At 32.9% G+C, this 16,195-nt stretch overlaps 2 protein-coding genes across 2 annotated transcripts; both read left to right on the top strand.

The window, feature by feature from the left end:
• LOC109330917 (ribulose-1,5 bisphosphate carboxylase/oxygenase large subunit N-methyltransferase, chloroplastic) lies at positions 1,452-7,524 on the top strand. Its single transcript, XM_019565185.1, has 12 exons — positions 1,452-1,885; positions 2,857-3,020; positions 3,143-3,226; positions 3,338-3,395; positions 3,650-3,703; positions 4,215-4,286; positions 4,359-4,439; positions 4,659-4,831; positions 6,408-6,510; positions 6,578-6,709; positions 6,861-6,983; positions 7,308-7,524. The coding sequence occupies exons 1-12, from the start codon at positions 1,505-1,507 to the stop codon at positions 7,392-7,394; spliced, it is 1,512 nt and encodes a 503-aa protein (XP_019420730.1). The 5' UTR covers positions 1,452-1,504; the 3' UTR covers positions 7,395-7,524.
• Positions 10,610-12,440, top strand: LOC109330913 (inorganic phosphate transporter 1-4-like). Its single transcript, XM_019565182.1, has 2 exons — positions 10,610-10,640; positions 10,686-12,440. Coding segments are annotated over exons 1-2 (1,623 nt in total). The 5' UTR covers positions 10,610-10,639; the 3' UTR covers positions 12,308-12,440.

Genomic DNA, 16,195 nt, shown 5'->3' with positions numbered 1-16,195 from the left:
TGATCGGTATGATATAGTTTGATTGGCATTGTCTAGTTTTTATTAGAATTAACCTGTTTTTATCGATATTATCCAGTTTAATTGCATATGTGATATAATTTTCACATCGTACTACCATCGAGTCGTCCATTCATCAGTTTTATGATTGAAGTGAGCGGTAAGATATTTATAAGTACGCATCTCCCTTCCTACACTCTACCTCTTGCATTTGCTTTGTTATAAATAAGTGGAAATTGGTTTCTGAAGTAGAGTCTTTAATATCAAATGATATCATGCAAATGAGAATACATGATCAACGTCTTCATGAAGCCATGAAGCCAAATATTGTGGGAGATTTGATCTTCAACGGGTCTTGAGGATATAAATTTAAATAGGTTCTCACCAAATAAATTCAAAACGGTCTTGCACTTTGCCAAACTCCAAAGTTCCGACCAACTAATGTCGGTACATGTTTGATTCTCCTTAAGCAAAGTTTCGGATTCGAGTTAGCCTTACATACATGTGGATATTTTCGGCTAAGACAAGATTGCATCCGGTGTGAGGATACATATATGGGAAACAAAAAAACTCGAAAGTTTTGTGGGGAATGCAAATTGAAACTTGTTTCTATAATTTAATGTTTGAGGCAAACCCTTTTCTTTGTGATGGATCGAAAGCACCTTTATCGCAAGTTGAACTAACCTAGTAGACAGTCATTACTACTATGTTACTACTCCTTGTAGTGAGACCGTAAGAGTTGTCTTGCGACTTCGCTTCATAATATAACATTATAGTTTAATATGATATTACGATTATGTTAATATATATATATATATAAATATAAATTAGTGGATTCACCTACTCCAGCTTTAGGATATATATTTACGAAAGATTAGTGGATTCAGGTATTTGAGGTTTGAATACCTTTTTATGCGAACTTACACTCATCTAATGGCTTATCTCAAATATCTCAGTTATCTATGGGGTAATGTGCCCATGAGTATTGTCATCCATAATTTTGTACTAAGAAGACATCTGATGAGAAAATATTACTTGGGCTTAAGGATATATTAAATATAAATAAGGCCTGCAACATTAAATATTTTTAAATATTTTTTATTTTTAAAAGCTTTGTTTATCTTTACTTTTTTCTATTATCATCCATTAGATTAACAATCAATGAACAATATTAAATGATGCTGTAATATTATAGAATTGTTTTAGAAATTAAAAAAGCAACATTTAATTTTGTTTTTTTAATTTAGTAATTGTTTGATACTAGCGTAATATATAAAGTTAAATGAATTAGTGTTGTTCAAGTGGTATATGATTAATCTGAGTTTCGAGTCTTGTGGATGAACAAAATATCCATTGAGAGACTTGGCATCTTATACTTGTGGATGTTTTCAGCTATGACATGATTAGCTCCGGTGAAAAATACACAGGTGCGAAACCGGAAAAAAAAAATATAAAGTTAAAGGCTGGTTCAAGTTTCATCAGATAAGGTTGTGTTTTTGACACAACCATGGCTGTAGCTTCAAGATTCATGTGCACAACTCTTACTCATCATGGTTTTAGCTCAACAACACATAGAACCCATCTGGGTCATGCTCAGTTAACTCTTTCTTCACGCAAGAATCAAAATTTTCACTGTTCAGTTTCTGCAAGTGATGCCACAAAAACCTCCTCAGTGAAGGAAACCATTATTCCATGGGGCTGTGATATTGATTCAGTAGAAAATGCATCAGCTTTGCAGAAATGGTTGTCAGATTCAGGCCTTCCAGCACAGAAGATGGGAATTGAAAGAGTTGATGTTGGAGAGAGAGGACTTGTTGCATTGAAGAATATAAGGAAAGGGGAGAAGCTTCTCTTTGTTCCTCCCTCATTAGTCATAACTGCAGATTCTGTAAGCTTTTCTTTATGTTAAGTGTTAATTAAAGTCCCTTCTATTATTCAACATCTAAGTTAAAAACCTTTCTTTTATGTTAAAGTGTTAATTCAAGTCCCTTGTTTGATTGAACATATAAGTTAAAAAACCATTTATGATCTTATGTATAATTTGCTTATAAGAGTTGTATCCAGGGTTTTAAGTTGTGGTCTATTGTCGTGATTGCAGTCACAGTTGCGGTTACTGTGTTTGTGGTCATTGTGACCCTTTGCAATGCAGATCACGGTCATTACGGTGTGATTTTTTGTAATTGAACAAATATTATCGAATTTGATGCGGCCCTATGCGGCCGCAACATTTCAATCCGGTGGCACACCGCTATAATGGTTTGTTGTGGTGCAGCGGAGCCACATCAGGTGATGTGGTACGTGATTTGAAACATCGGTTGTATCTACAAGTAATTCTAGTAAGAGTTGCATAGAAAGAGCTGGGAGAGGGAAAATGGTGTGGCAGAAGAGAAATAAAAAACCATTGTATTCGACTCTATCTAGTTGCACATGCTCTTACTATATTTCAAACAAATATAAAGTAGTGGACATTGCATTATATAAGGATGTGGCTGTCAACACCAGTACTTGATTCGATCCAAGAAAGTTTCCCTGTGAATTGGTCTGCATAAGAAGTTAGAATGCTCCTCATAATTTAGGTTTTAAATTGTAAAAGCGCGATATTATCTGTGTCAATAGCTTCTTTCCTAAAACTATACGTGAAGCCATATGAAGAAGAAGAAGAACCATCATGTTTGACTCGCATTATCTGTTACTTTGGTTTCCGCTTTCTGGTGTTCGGTGAAATGATATTCTTTATTGATATAGAATATGGAAACTTTTTCTAAAATTATACTAAAAGACCTGGGTTGGTTCATTATCTGGATTTGGTCAGGTACTTATGCATCTGTTTGTGTTATGTCTCTGTATTTTGGTTGTTAGGAGTGGAGTTCTCCGGAAGCCGGTGAAGTATTGAAAAGGAATTCAGTGCCCGATTGGCCACTGATTGCAACTTACCTCATAAGTGAAGCTAGCCGCATGAAATCTTCTAGATGGAGCAATTATATATCAGCCTTACCTCGGCAACCTTACTCACTTCTTTACTGGTAATTGAGTTGTTCTTATGATGAAATCTTTCGAGAGCCTGTTTCAGAAGGATAAGAGAAAAGAATGTTGATGAGTGAGGAATTGAAGTTAGGAGCTTATTAGTTTATTTATGCCATTTCAGGTCACAAGCAGAACTAGATCGCTACTTGGAAGCTTCGCAGATTAGAGAGAGAGCAATTGAAAGGATTAACAATGTGGTTGGAACGTATGGTCCAATTGTTTGTACCTTATGTTTCGTCAGGGATTCTAATGTGCTTTCTTGATTGAATAATCTTTTGTCTTGCTATAATTTATGTTCGTCCCATTTCTTCCACAGATACAATGATTTGAGGCTGAGAATATTTTCCAAATACCCTGATTTATTCCCGGAAGAGGTAATTATCTCACATTGAACACAGGATGATAGTTAATAAGATAGATACTAGTTCAGATTAAGAAGGAATGAATAATGGAAGAATGAGAAAGGTAGTAGTGATTCTGTACCATTCATATGAATGTATAGCAATGCTTTGAAAATTCGGAACAGAATATTTTGTCATTTTCGTGAATGGTTATTATTTTACTGTACTCGACGTATTTTGTTTGAGTAAGGCAGTAGTGATCTTAATTTATTTTTTATAACTTGCAGGTGTTCAACATAGACTCCTTCATATGGTCATTCGGCATTCTTTTTTCTCGCTTGGTGAGTCAACCTGGTAGATGAAAAATTAAAATCATATTCGATTGTGTTCCTCTTCTGCACAACTCAAATCTAGCTATTGAGAATTTCCGTAATATCTGTATAATGTGATGAGGCTGAATTCGAAGATGAGTAGTAGAATAGGAAAGGTATGTAAGCTGGATAATGCACTAATTGATATCATGAATCAACTGAAATTATTACAATCAATTATAGAGAAATGGAATTTGAAGGAATCGGGTTCGGTACATGAGATTACAATGAATAAGAAGCAGAAATCATATAACAGGGGCAGAGCAAAGTAACATAGGGAGGGGAATGTAGACCAGGGAAGAAGGGGCCGAGAGAGAGAGAGTGAGAGATCAAAACTAACCTATCATTCATCTTTTTCTGTCTTCTTGGTCTGTTGTCTTTTTAATCGATAATTTTAACGAGACTTGGTTTTATCTATTTCGTATTTAATACAAGCGGTTATCTATAAGAACTTATAGTTTATGATCTTTGTCCTGTGCAGGTTCGGTTACCCTCCATGGATGGAAAGGTTGCCTTGGTTCCTTGGGCAGATATGCTGAATCATAGTTGTGATGTATGGTCTCTTCCAAAGAAGATTCATAACAAGTTTTTCCCCAGGAAGTTTAATTTGTTTTCACTGGTCTAGGTGGGGACATATTTGGATTATGATAAATCGTCGAAGGGAATTGTTTTTACGACAGATCGAGTCTATCAACCAGGTGAGCAGGTAAATATAAATAGACAGATTTGAGCAGGTAAATGCCTAAGTGCATTATTGTATATGCACAAATAAAATGCTTGTCTATACCATGAACACTATTGCCTAAAAAATGAATTATTGATTGAAGCTTTGTTTGATGGTGATTTTCTTGACCGTTTATCTCACCTCATAATCATTGGACTTAAATCAGATATTTCAATTGATTGATTGCATCGAATTGTGCAGGTGTTTATTTCATATGGAAAAAAATCAAACGGAGAGCTTCTGTTATCTTATGGATTTGTTCCAAGGGAAGGTGCTAATCCTAGTGATTCAGTTGAGTTGGCACTGTCACTCGAGAAATCTGATGAGTCCTATGAGCAGAAGTCGGAACTCTTGAAGAAGTATGGTTTATCAGAGTGAGTACCTAATATTTCATACTTTTGTCTATACATATAAGGATGAAGTTCCTTGTCTTTTGTTCTGATTAAGCTATGTTAAAAAAACATTCCTAATTTATCGAGGACTCAGACATTTCCAAAATATCATTCTTCCGATGTCATAAAATAATTTGTGTTAAAATCTTTTTAGCCTGTAAGGTATTGCGCAGAAGTGTCCATGCTTCAAAGTTCAAAATAATTAGAGTAAACCCATTTCGTCCTCTAAATATACAATCATCATCACTTTGGTCCCGAAAAGGTCGTGGTATCATATTGATCCCTCCATAATGGAAATTGCCATTGCTTTGGTCCTCGGTCCTCCAAAGAAATTTAGTCCCTCCAGAATGTGAAGTGTCATCAATTTAGGATCTCAGACATTTGGAATGTCATCAACTTAGTCCCTAAATTAGGGTTCTATTACACTCATTTCTCCGTCTAACAAACAAGGACCAATTTGGTAACACTTGTAGCCTTGGAGGGTAAGAATACAAGGTAGGCACATAACTATATTTACTCAATTTTTTTGAGCAACTATCATTGTTTGATTTTTTATTATTGATTGATATAAAAAGGAACTTGTGAATGGAAGACGGGAAAACTCAATAGTTTCTCATTACCGAACCCATTGGAATACAAAGCATTTATACAAGGGAAAAGAAGAGCCTTTTACAGCTAGAAAAGGCAACAAAGAAACTAACTACCACTAACTAACAAGCTATTAATAACTACCAATCAGCTTTTACCTTTTGGCCACCATGTGCAAGTAACTAGCTTATCTAACAAGTAGTCTTTCACTTCAATACTCTCCCTTAAGCTAGAGAGTAAATGTTAATGACTCTCAGCTTGGATAACAGATGGGCAAAAGGAATTGGTTCTAAAGCTTTTGTAAGAATGTCTGTTGCTTGTCAATCGTAAATAAAGCAAGCAAATGATAGAGTTTGCTTTGCAAATTCTCTAGCAACATGACAATCGATTTTAATGTGTTTTGTGCGTTCATTGAAGACGGAATTGACCGCAATGTGCCTTGCAGAGTCACTGTCACAATACAAAAAGGTTGACTGCTTAAAAGAAACACACAAATCATCCAATAGGAAGGTTAACCACTGAATTTCACGTGAGGCAACGGCTAAAGCTCGATACTTTGTCTCAGAGGATGAGCTCGAGACTGTGTTATGTTTCTTAGATTTCAATGAAATCAACGAATCTCCCAAGAACATGCAAAATCCAGAAACTGAACGCCTATCAGGACATGATGCCCAATCAGACTCACTAAGGCCTTTGATGTGTGGAGCACATGTAACAGGCTGTGTACCTCTAACCTCTCAAGACCCCACTAGGTGGGAGTCTCGAGCACTGAGCCACCCTTATTTAAATGAGATAAATGCCTCTGTCATAATGGCCATGACCAGTTGTCACTTACCTCCTCCCGTGATTAGTTTAAGATTTATATTGTTATTATCATTTCTTTTTTTATCTATATACCTTTGGAGTATCACTCTGATATATGCTTCTAAATTGAACTTGTTACTAACTTCTTCTCTTCTATTTTGATCAGATCACAGTGTTTTCCTATACAGATTACTGGTTGGCCATTGGAGTTGATGGCTTATGCTTATTTAGCTGTTAGTCCTTCAAGCTTGAGTGGGAAATTTGAAGAGGTTTGATATTATCCTCATGAATTATTCTTTGCATATTGTATAAGCTAATGAGTGATTCTCGTAACAGATGGCCGCTGCAGCATCAAATAAAATTACAAACAAGAAGGATATTCGGTATCCTGAAATAGAGGAACAAGCATTACAGTTCATACTTGATAGCTGTGAATCCAGTATATCAAAATACAACAAGTTCTTGCAGGCAAGGAAACACTTTAATAAGAAACCCGTGTTTCTATTTTAGTTTTTCAATGGCCGATGTTATAGAAAACCGTTATTTGCAAGTTGTCAGTGTCTAACGAGTTATTTCTGTCCATGTGTCTTTTACCTGCATGGTAATATGTTTCTTGCAGGTAAGTGGATCACTGGATTTGGATGTGACTTCTCCAAAACAGCTCAATAGAAGACTCTTTCTGAAACAGCTAGCTGTGGACTTGTGTAATAGCGAGCGAAGGATATTGTTTCGTGCTCAATATGTAAGATTATAATTAAAGCACATTTTAAACATGTTTGGGTAAGATTATTTATATAATCAGAATCTAAAACTAATAAGATTTCCGTTATATACGATATGCAGCTTTAGAGTATAATCGTTGTTATAGATTGATTTCTATCGAGATCATTTCCTAGTACTATGGATCGGTACATGCACTTGAATGTTGTCAAGCATGCATATAGTAAACTCCCAAATTTGTTTGATGCTTTCCTTTGTACTTTCCCACAACAAAAATTGCATGCAGATCTTATGATATATAGTATCTGTTTTTTCACTCAAGCTGTCTATTTTTACGATAACGCAGATATTGCGAAGGAGAGTGAGGGATATGAGATCTGGCGAATTAAGAGCTCTAAAAATCTTTGACGGGTTTCGGAATCTTTTCCAATGAAGGCATTCAGTAATGCATTATTGTTCAATTCATACATGATGGGATTCACTTGTAACATGTAATTGATAGTTTCTGATGTTGGTCAAGTTTTAAGTGTTGAAATATTACACTCAATGTTGAATAAAGTAAGTTTTAAGTGTTGAAATATTACACTCAATACCAGTTTTTCTTGATCCAAACAACTTATTTTCTTTTCCTTTGATGTTTAAACTGTTTAGGTGAAAAATTTATCATCTTATGAAAATTGGTATTGTAGTGTCCTGTGCTAGGATTAGGGCCATGACCCTTGTGAGATATTTTTATTTTTTGATCTGTCTTCATATTGCATGATCAAGTAAGAAAGCTATAAAAAAGTCTCTCAATTTCCAATGCAATGTACCTGTGTAAGGCGTTGTTAGATCCCTAGGATGACCAGAAAGGGGTAGTCACGCATAAATGAGAATAAATGTTGAATGATAAATTGTCAACAAGAGAACCAATATAACATAAATGAGAATGTTGCGATAGATGAGTATAGACAAGATAAGATTATGAATCAATGCATTAGAGAGAAAGTTAAGGTAACCCTACTTTATAAAAGATGATAAAATCGCATCTTAGACAGTTTTTTAGCACATATGTGAAGGGACCGTAGGAAATATTTAAAAATGATTTTTTTTTGTCAATGATTTATAATAAAAAACTAGGATTTCATTTAGTGGGATTTATCTTGGAAGATTAAAACTTTATTATTATTATTATTTAAGATATTTTCAAAATAACAAAAATATTCCCTTTTTAGATAAAAGTCAAATTAATGTAGCTACCCTATCCACTAGGGATACATTTTTGATTTGGTTAATCTACATATTGCATCAACATGCTCATGATAATTCTATTTGTCTTGAAATAATTAAATTAACTTGATAGGTATATTCGCCTTTTATACTGTTAATAGGTATATTCGCCTTTTATGCTGTTAAATTTTCTCAACGCCCATAACTACTGATTAACTTGTCCCAATTGATCAAAAACTGAAGAAGATAATAATAATAATAATATATTAAGGTATCGTCTATAATCATCTTTATTGAAAATTAATCCAATTGTTTTAAATTTGATGTCATATTATTGAAATACTAAAAACCAAAGTCTAACGTTTAGGGATAGGTCGGTTTCATTGACTTGTTTTTTTCTATAAGGAAGTTATCTTCATTTTTCAAGTCAATTATATTATAACAACTAATAAAAAAAATTATTTTTTATTTCTATGAATTTTTTTCTTAATTAGTTGTCGTTTTTTTAATAGAATTGATACATACACCAAATTTTGGGATATGTGATTTCCATTCGTAATTTATGTACATGGAACAAGAGTAGCAGGTATTAATAAAAGAACTTTTTTTCTTTAAATGTTAAGGATAAAAATATAATTTTATTTTAAAATATAATTATTATTTCATTTTATGAGATGAATATGACCGTGTACAGTGGGTGGAAAAAATAAAATCAACCAAGATATTGTATTTGATAATTTTAAGTTACCAAATCTAAATTATATAAATCACCGGTGTCTATTTTAGTGGAATAAATTTGAGTTATTAAGTATGAGATCTTAGTTTTAATATTTGAATTTATGTATTTGTAAAAATATTATCAGAGAAGTCTATGCTCATAAGTTTAAAGAAATTAGTTGTTCATCTATATAATGAGAGAATATACTAGAAGATTAATCTCAACACATAATGAAGATAAACACTAATATTTAAAGTAAGTGCATGGCCTATCATATTTAACAAAATTCAATACTTCATCTCATATATACTTAATATACCAACTTCAAAGAAATCAGAAATTAGTCATCTACACTTTATCCCTTATGACTCTTATTTTTGTTGATGGTGGGACTCGAACCCACAACCTCCTGCACTCCATTCCTTATGACCGACCTCTTCACCATCATATCACCTTATGACTCCTAGATACTTTGTACATTTACCCAAACGAAAATGGTGCACAAGGTAGAAAAAACGTGTGAACGTGCAAGGGGTAATAAACGATTATGTCCAAGTCTACGCTAAACCGTACATCATTAATTAAGTTTCACGTTACGATGATGTAATATGAATTGCAAAAAATGTCTAACCAAATATACAACAATGTTGTGTTTGTGTACTTTGCTTAATCGCTGACTTTAATTCTTTATAATTCTAAATGAAGGAATCATGGTATATGCTTAAGATGCTATAGTAGACTAAAATGCAGCACCATTATTATAATGATGCATTGTAGGATCATACTTAGTTGAAGTTTATATATATATGTCACCAATTTCAATCATTTTCTCTTCATCCAGAATTAGAAAGAGCATAGTTTTTTGTCCCTATTTCTCAGCATATAACTTCATGCATTGAAGCAGGTTAGTCCCTCTAACACATATTAATGTTGTTTACACTTTACCTAGCACTTGGTAATTCAAATTTACACTGCATGACTTGATCGATGTAGTCACAATATTACGGTTGTGATGACTACTACAACCACATCATGTCACAGTTGTGGTGCAATACTAAACTATATTAATATGGTCTTATTAGATTGTAACGCAAACGCAAGGACCGTTATGACTCTAATCGCATTAACCATAATCATGCCAAATTCAAAGGGTAAAAGTGAAAAGTATTGTAGCCTGAAATTGTCACCAAGTTCTAAACTTTTTCCTCCTAAAGATAGGGCAAATAATAGCGACCATAGGTTATATGAATATGTTCCATTTAAACGTTACATCAATGTCTCATATGTTTGTTTGAAAACAACATGCTCTAAAAATTAACACATGCATTGGATTTTTCTTCCTAACATCTCTAAAGGTCTATCACAGTAATAGATTGTTATCAACTTAGGTGGTACTTGGAATGATTTAAAATGTGGTTGTGGTAGCAATTTCAATCACAGTGGTGGTTATTATAGTTATTGTGGTCGCTGTGACATGGAATGCGGTCGTACTGGTATGAATTATTTTGTGAATTAAAAAATATTTTTGAATTTGATACAGTCATTTACAATTGCGCTACTGCCAGATATGACCGCATCATTACAAGTCAGTGTCACATCACAATTGTGGTATGATGCGGTCCGCCGCAATCGCAATATTGTAATCCCTGCATCACTAGATGCGGTCCACAATTTGAAATACTACATAGAAGTATAGAAATGTTATTGAAGAAACTTATATAATTCCTTTTTCACTTCCAGCATTCTTGAATAATCGCAGAGGATTTTTTTATAACGTGACCTACCCAAATCTTGTTATGGCTCGTGATGAATTGGGAGTACTCACTGCACTTGATGCAGCAAAGACACAATGGTACCATTTCACTGCCATCATCATTGCTGGCATGGGTTTCTTCACAGATGCCTATGATCTTTTCAGCATAGCAAATGTTACAAAGTTACTAGGAAGAATCTATTACACACACCAAGGTGCACCAAAGCCAGGAACCTTGCCTCCAAAAGTGTCCTTAGCAGTTAATGGTGTTGCACTTTGTGGCACTCTAGCAGGCCAATTATTCTTTGGTTGGCTTGGAGATAAAATGGGTCGAAAAAAGGTTTATGGACTAACTCTTGCCATAATGGTTTTTGCTTCTATTGCCTCTGGCCTCTCTTTCGGCCACACCCCGAAAGGCGTCGTGACCACCCTTTGTTTCTTCCGATTCTGGCTTGGTTTCGGAATCGGAGGAGACTACCCTCTTTCCGCTACCATCATGTCCGAATATGCCAATAAGAAAACTCGCGGCGCTTTTGTAGCTGCAGTCTTTGCTATGCAAGGTTTCGGAATTTTATTTGGTGGGATTGTTTCGCTATTAGTTTCGACTATTTTCGATCACGCTTATAAGGCTCCAGCATATGAGGTTGATGCAGCAGCATCACTTGTGCCTGAGGCTGATTATGTCTGGCGCATAATTCTAATGTTTGGTGCATTACCCGCTGCGCTAACTTTCTATTGGCGAATGAAAATGCCTGAAACTGCGAGGTACACTGCACTCGTTGCGAGGAACGCGAAACAAGCAGCATTAGACATGTCGAAAGTGTTGCAAGTAGAAATTGCACCAGATCAGGACAAAGTGGATAGGTTATCTGTGAGAGAGAACAACAACTTTGGTTTGTTTAGCAAACAATTTGTTAGAAGACATGGACTTCACTTGGTTGGAACATGTACTACTTGGTTTCTACTAGACATTGCATATTACAGTTCAAATCTTTTTCAGAAAGATATTTACACTAGTATTGGGTGGCTTCCTCCTCCTAAAGAAATGAATGCAATTCATGAAGTTTTCAGGGTTGCAAAAGCACAAGTGCTTATAGCACTATGTGGTACTGTTCCAGGTTATTGGTTCACAGTGGCATTCATTGATCATCTTGGTCGTTTCTTCATTCAACTTATGGGTTTTTTCTTCATGACAGTTTTCATGTTTGGACTTGCTATCCCATATGATCATTGGACTAGGAAAGAGAACAGAGTTGGGTTTCTTGTCATGTATGCATTGACATTCTTCTTTGCTAATTTTGGCCCAAATGCGACTACTTTTGTCGTGCCGGCCGAGATTTTCCCTGCAAGGTTGAGGTCTACTTGCCACGGGATATCATCGGCTGCAGGGAAGGCCGGCGCGATAATAGGCGCATTTGGATTCTTGTATGCATCACAGAGCAAAGATCCAACAAAAAGAGATGCAGGGTACCCAGCTGGTATTGGAATGAAGTATACTCTTGTTGTGCTTGGTGTTACCAATTGTCTTGGCATGTTTTTCACTTTGCTTGTGCCTGAATCTAAAGGAAAATCATTGGAAGAGTTGAGTGGTGAAAATGAAGATGGAACTAGTTATGAGACTAATGCTGAACAACAAAGTAACTCTAATAAAACTGCTCCAGTTTGATCATATTATTATAGTTCTTGTTCTTGGAATCTCATAAATAAAGGTGGTTAAAGGGGGAATCAATTATTAGAGTATATAATTGAAATTTATTTATCATCAAAGTTTGTACAATCTATGCATATCCCTAGTATCCAAATAGAGTTTAAAATCTATGCACTAATCGTGTAAAGTTTTTTACACTCTCAGCACATCATCCACCATTGATTTGTATTACTTTAGTTTGAGAGTCAATGATTGTTAACCAATCAATGATGGAGGATTTGCTGACAATGTAAAAAACACTTACGTTGTCGGTGTATACATATTAAATCTATCCAAATATGTGTACTTGTAGCACAATATCAGTTTAGTGTGATTTACCTTTCTATAAAGTTGCTCATAAAAATGCCTCATGTTGTGAATTGAGGTTGTCATTAGAAGTTGTGTATGTTTTTGTCTTTCTTGATATGGTTTTTTGGTTGCACAAATTTAATTATTGTTTACAGTTTGGAGTTATATCTCTCTAATTGTGTAAAGGGTGAAATAAAATAATATTATAATATTTATTGTGTTTACTGATCATTGATATCTCTTACCATGTAGATATGAAATTAATTTTTTGTGAGAATATATATGAATGTCCCTTGCAACAAATATGAGATAGTTCTAATAAATTTTTTATGTGATATTTAATTTGCATAATATATAAATCATAAAAATATTAAAATTATGCACTATTTTAGTTCAAGTCCATTTGAAAACTTTGTTGTTCACATTTTACTCCAATAATATTTGTCTCTTCAGTGAATGGTACTTGTAAGCTGTGACTTAAACAATTAACAAACAATGTTAAAATTATTTTCTTTTATCTTATGCAACAATTAATATACTATATAATTTGACTAACTTATGTATATAATTTGATATATATTTATGCAACATTAAATATCAAGCATTTTATATAATTTTTTCAAATAATATATGAGAATAAAAAACAATTGGTTAATAAATAATGAAAATGGATAACTATATTATTATTATTATTAATCACTGCCAACTTATAAGCACAATTACTATATTCTTGTGATGAAAAAAATAGAGTAAGAATCCTCTCTAATATTTGAAATGTAAGTATTACAAAAAAATAAAGAAAAATAATATAATATATTCTTTTATCATTTTATAACAATAAAGTAACGTTTTTATCATTAAAAATAAAAGGAAAAAATATCTCTAGTACTAAAAATATATTTATTCAATTAAATGTAGCAATGATGAGTTACATTGTGGCGTACAAGTAGATACCAATAAAATATTTGATAGATAAAGCAATAAAATATTTGATAGATAAAGCAATAAATAATGATTGATATTTTTTATAACTTCATTCTCTATCTTGCTTCTCGTTACAATGACAACAGAAAAATACCTATTTTCTAATGAGACGTGTGAAATACCATTTGATTTCTAATACATGTAACAAACTCTTCGAGAACCTTAGTAATATGATTCAATAACACCTAATGGTATAGAATTTAATAATACAACGTCTAACAAAATTTTAATATCATCTTATTCAGAATAATGAACTAATTTATTTTGGATTATGTATAATTGTATGAGTGTTTCTCTCAATAATATTACTATCAAAAATCAAATATTTGACTTTTAACTTGAAGATCTAATGGATCTTATATCATTAGACCAACTCTTTGATAGTAAAATATTATATAAAATACTATGAGAAACTTGTGCATTTGTCATTCTTAACCAATTAAAAAAGAAGGCATATATCTTAATGATTGTACCAAGTGAATGTTTTATTTTGTTATTTTAGGCAAATAATAATGTTGTAACTTTGTCGTCTGATATATGATGTGAGATGATCGATTATTCGGAGTTTATAGTCATATATTTTTGTTTTTGAAGTGTAATATAAGATTATTTTTAGTTTTTTTGGATTTTAAATTGTATTTAAATTTACAATAAAAGTTGAATTATAACTCATTCAATTATGTTACGTCACATTAGTTCTTTGTAATGAAAATTTATCATTGTTATGAGTATTTACGTTCAGTATAATAAATTAAAAAAGCATTACAAATTAATGAGATTAAAGTAATATGTTTACATTTTACCAACCTTATATCAAAGGAAGACCGTAAGTATAACCCAAGATTTATACCTACAAAAAATACATCATGGATATAGTCATAGACTTATACCTATAAAAATAAAAGTGTAAGTATAACCACTTATAGATGTCGGAGGAAAATACTGTTGGTGGGTATATGTTTTTTTTAGGGCTATATCAACAGATTTTTATTTATTACCAACTATTTTTTTTAGTGTTATGGCAAATTACTCTTAATTAGTGCACATGATATAACGGTTTTACATTTTATATAAATATCCTGCGCTTGAAAGTTTTTTTAATATATATGCACAAAAAAGCATGTAGTTTTGTTATTTGATTTTAGGACACTTAAAAATGTTGAGGGATCAAAATATTATTTTTTTCCAAAATATTAGAAAATAAAAGTTAGAAAGTGACCCATGGAGGTGCTCCTCCACAACGTGAACTCGATAGTTATTGGGTGCACGACCCCAACATGGGTCACTTATATGAAACTCGTGATTTTTTACGTTAATAATTAATGTATTGTAAGATTTTTTAAAGTCAGGCTAATATTTCATAAAAACATAAGAGATTTATGTACTATTAAATCTATCATATCCATCTTTAATTTTTTAATTATTATTAACTCTTTAAAAAAAGTAATATAAATTAGTAGTGAGTAATATATTGATTATATATAATTCCTTACAGTACATTACCTAGAGTCATATGCAATATAAAAAAATTATTAACAATATATAAATGAGAAAACTAGGTACTATGCAACGGAATACATATGTAAATGGTAAAAAAGCCACATATATTATTCTGGACTTTGGGGTATCAGAAGATTTGGAGAGTGATTGTCTTGAAGCTATTCGCATCATTTTAGGAAGGGTCCAAGTTCGTTTAGAGCGGTTGGCAGGAATCAGTATCAGTGGCTTGCCCGAGAAACATTGGGAGGTTCTAACCCATTATATCCTCAGAAAAGGGAACTCGGTGGCAGACTTTCTAGCTAAACTCAGTCTTAGATCACTTGAGACTTCAAGAATTTGGGACTCTCCTCCTACAAAAATTCTTTCTATCTTGCAGTTAGACATTGCTTCTTTAACTTAATTTTCGTTTTTGCTCTTTGTTTTTTTTATTTCCGATGCACAAAAAAAACATGCTTCATTTTGATCCTTAAATGATAAAAAAGCCACATATACATTTAACATGCACAATGCATGACTATGAGTAATAACGGAGCCAAAGTAAGAGAGATTAACATGAATCACGGGATAAAATATACGAACTAAGCAAGTAATTAATTATTTATAAGATAAAAGTGATGCGATAAAAATAATGGTGTTCACTAAATAAAAAATTCAAACAAGTTTTGATAGATAGTCTTTTCAGACGAGGTAGAAGGAAATGATAATGGCGGTAAGATAAGATTGTGACACCTTATACATTTCCATCCAATTATTTTTGGTACTTCCCATATTCCATCAACTTTTTGAGTGAACAAATAATCATTTTGAGATATATAATTATTGCTATCAGGAATATAAGTCTTGACATTTTAGTCATTCTAAAATCTACTGAAACTTTATACTATCAGATAAATAATTTGGTCTCATTTCCATCTAATTTGACTTCACATTTTAATTTATATAAAATTGAGCAGTGAAAGTTCCCACTGTAATGATTTAATTTGAACATAATAATAAGAATTGTGATTAATGTTAGAAGATTACTAGCAGTATATCCGTGCATTTGCACGTGCCATTTTGGGCTGGTTTTGAAAA

Source organism: Lupinus angustifolius, chromosome LG02, assembly GCF_001865875.1.
Source record: "Lupinus angustifolius cultivar Tanjil chromosome LG02, LupAngTanjil_v1.0, whole genome shotgun sequence".
In the NCBI taxonomy this organism is placed as follows: Eukaryota; Viridiplantae; Streptophyta; class Magnoliopsida; order Fabales; family Fabaceae; genus Lupinus; species Lupinus angustifolius.
Note: the sequence above shows the minus strand (reverse complement) of the source record. Positions and strands in the feature narration are given on the sequence as shown.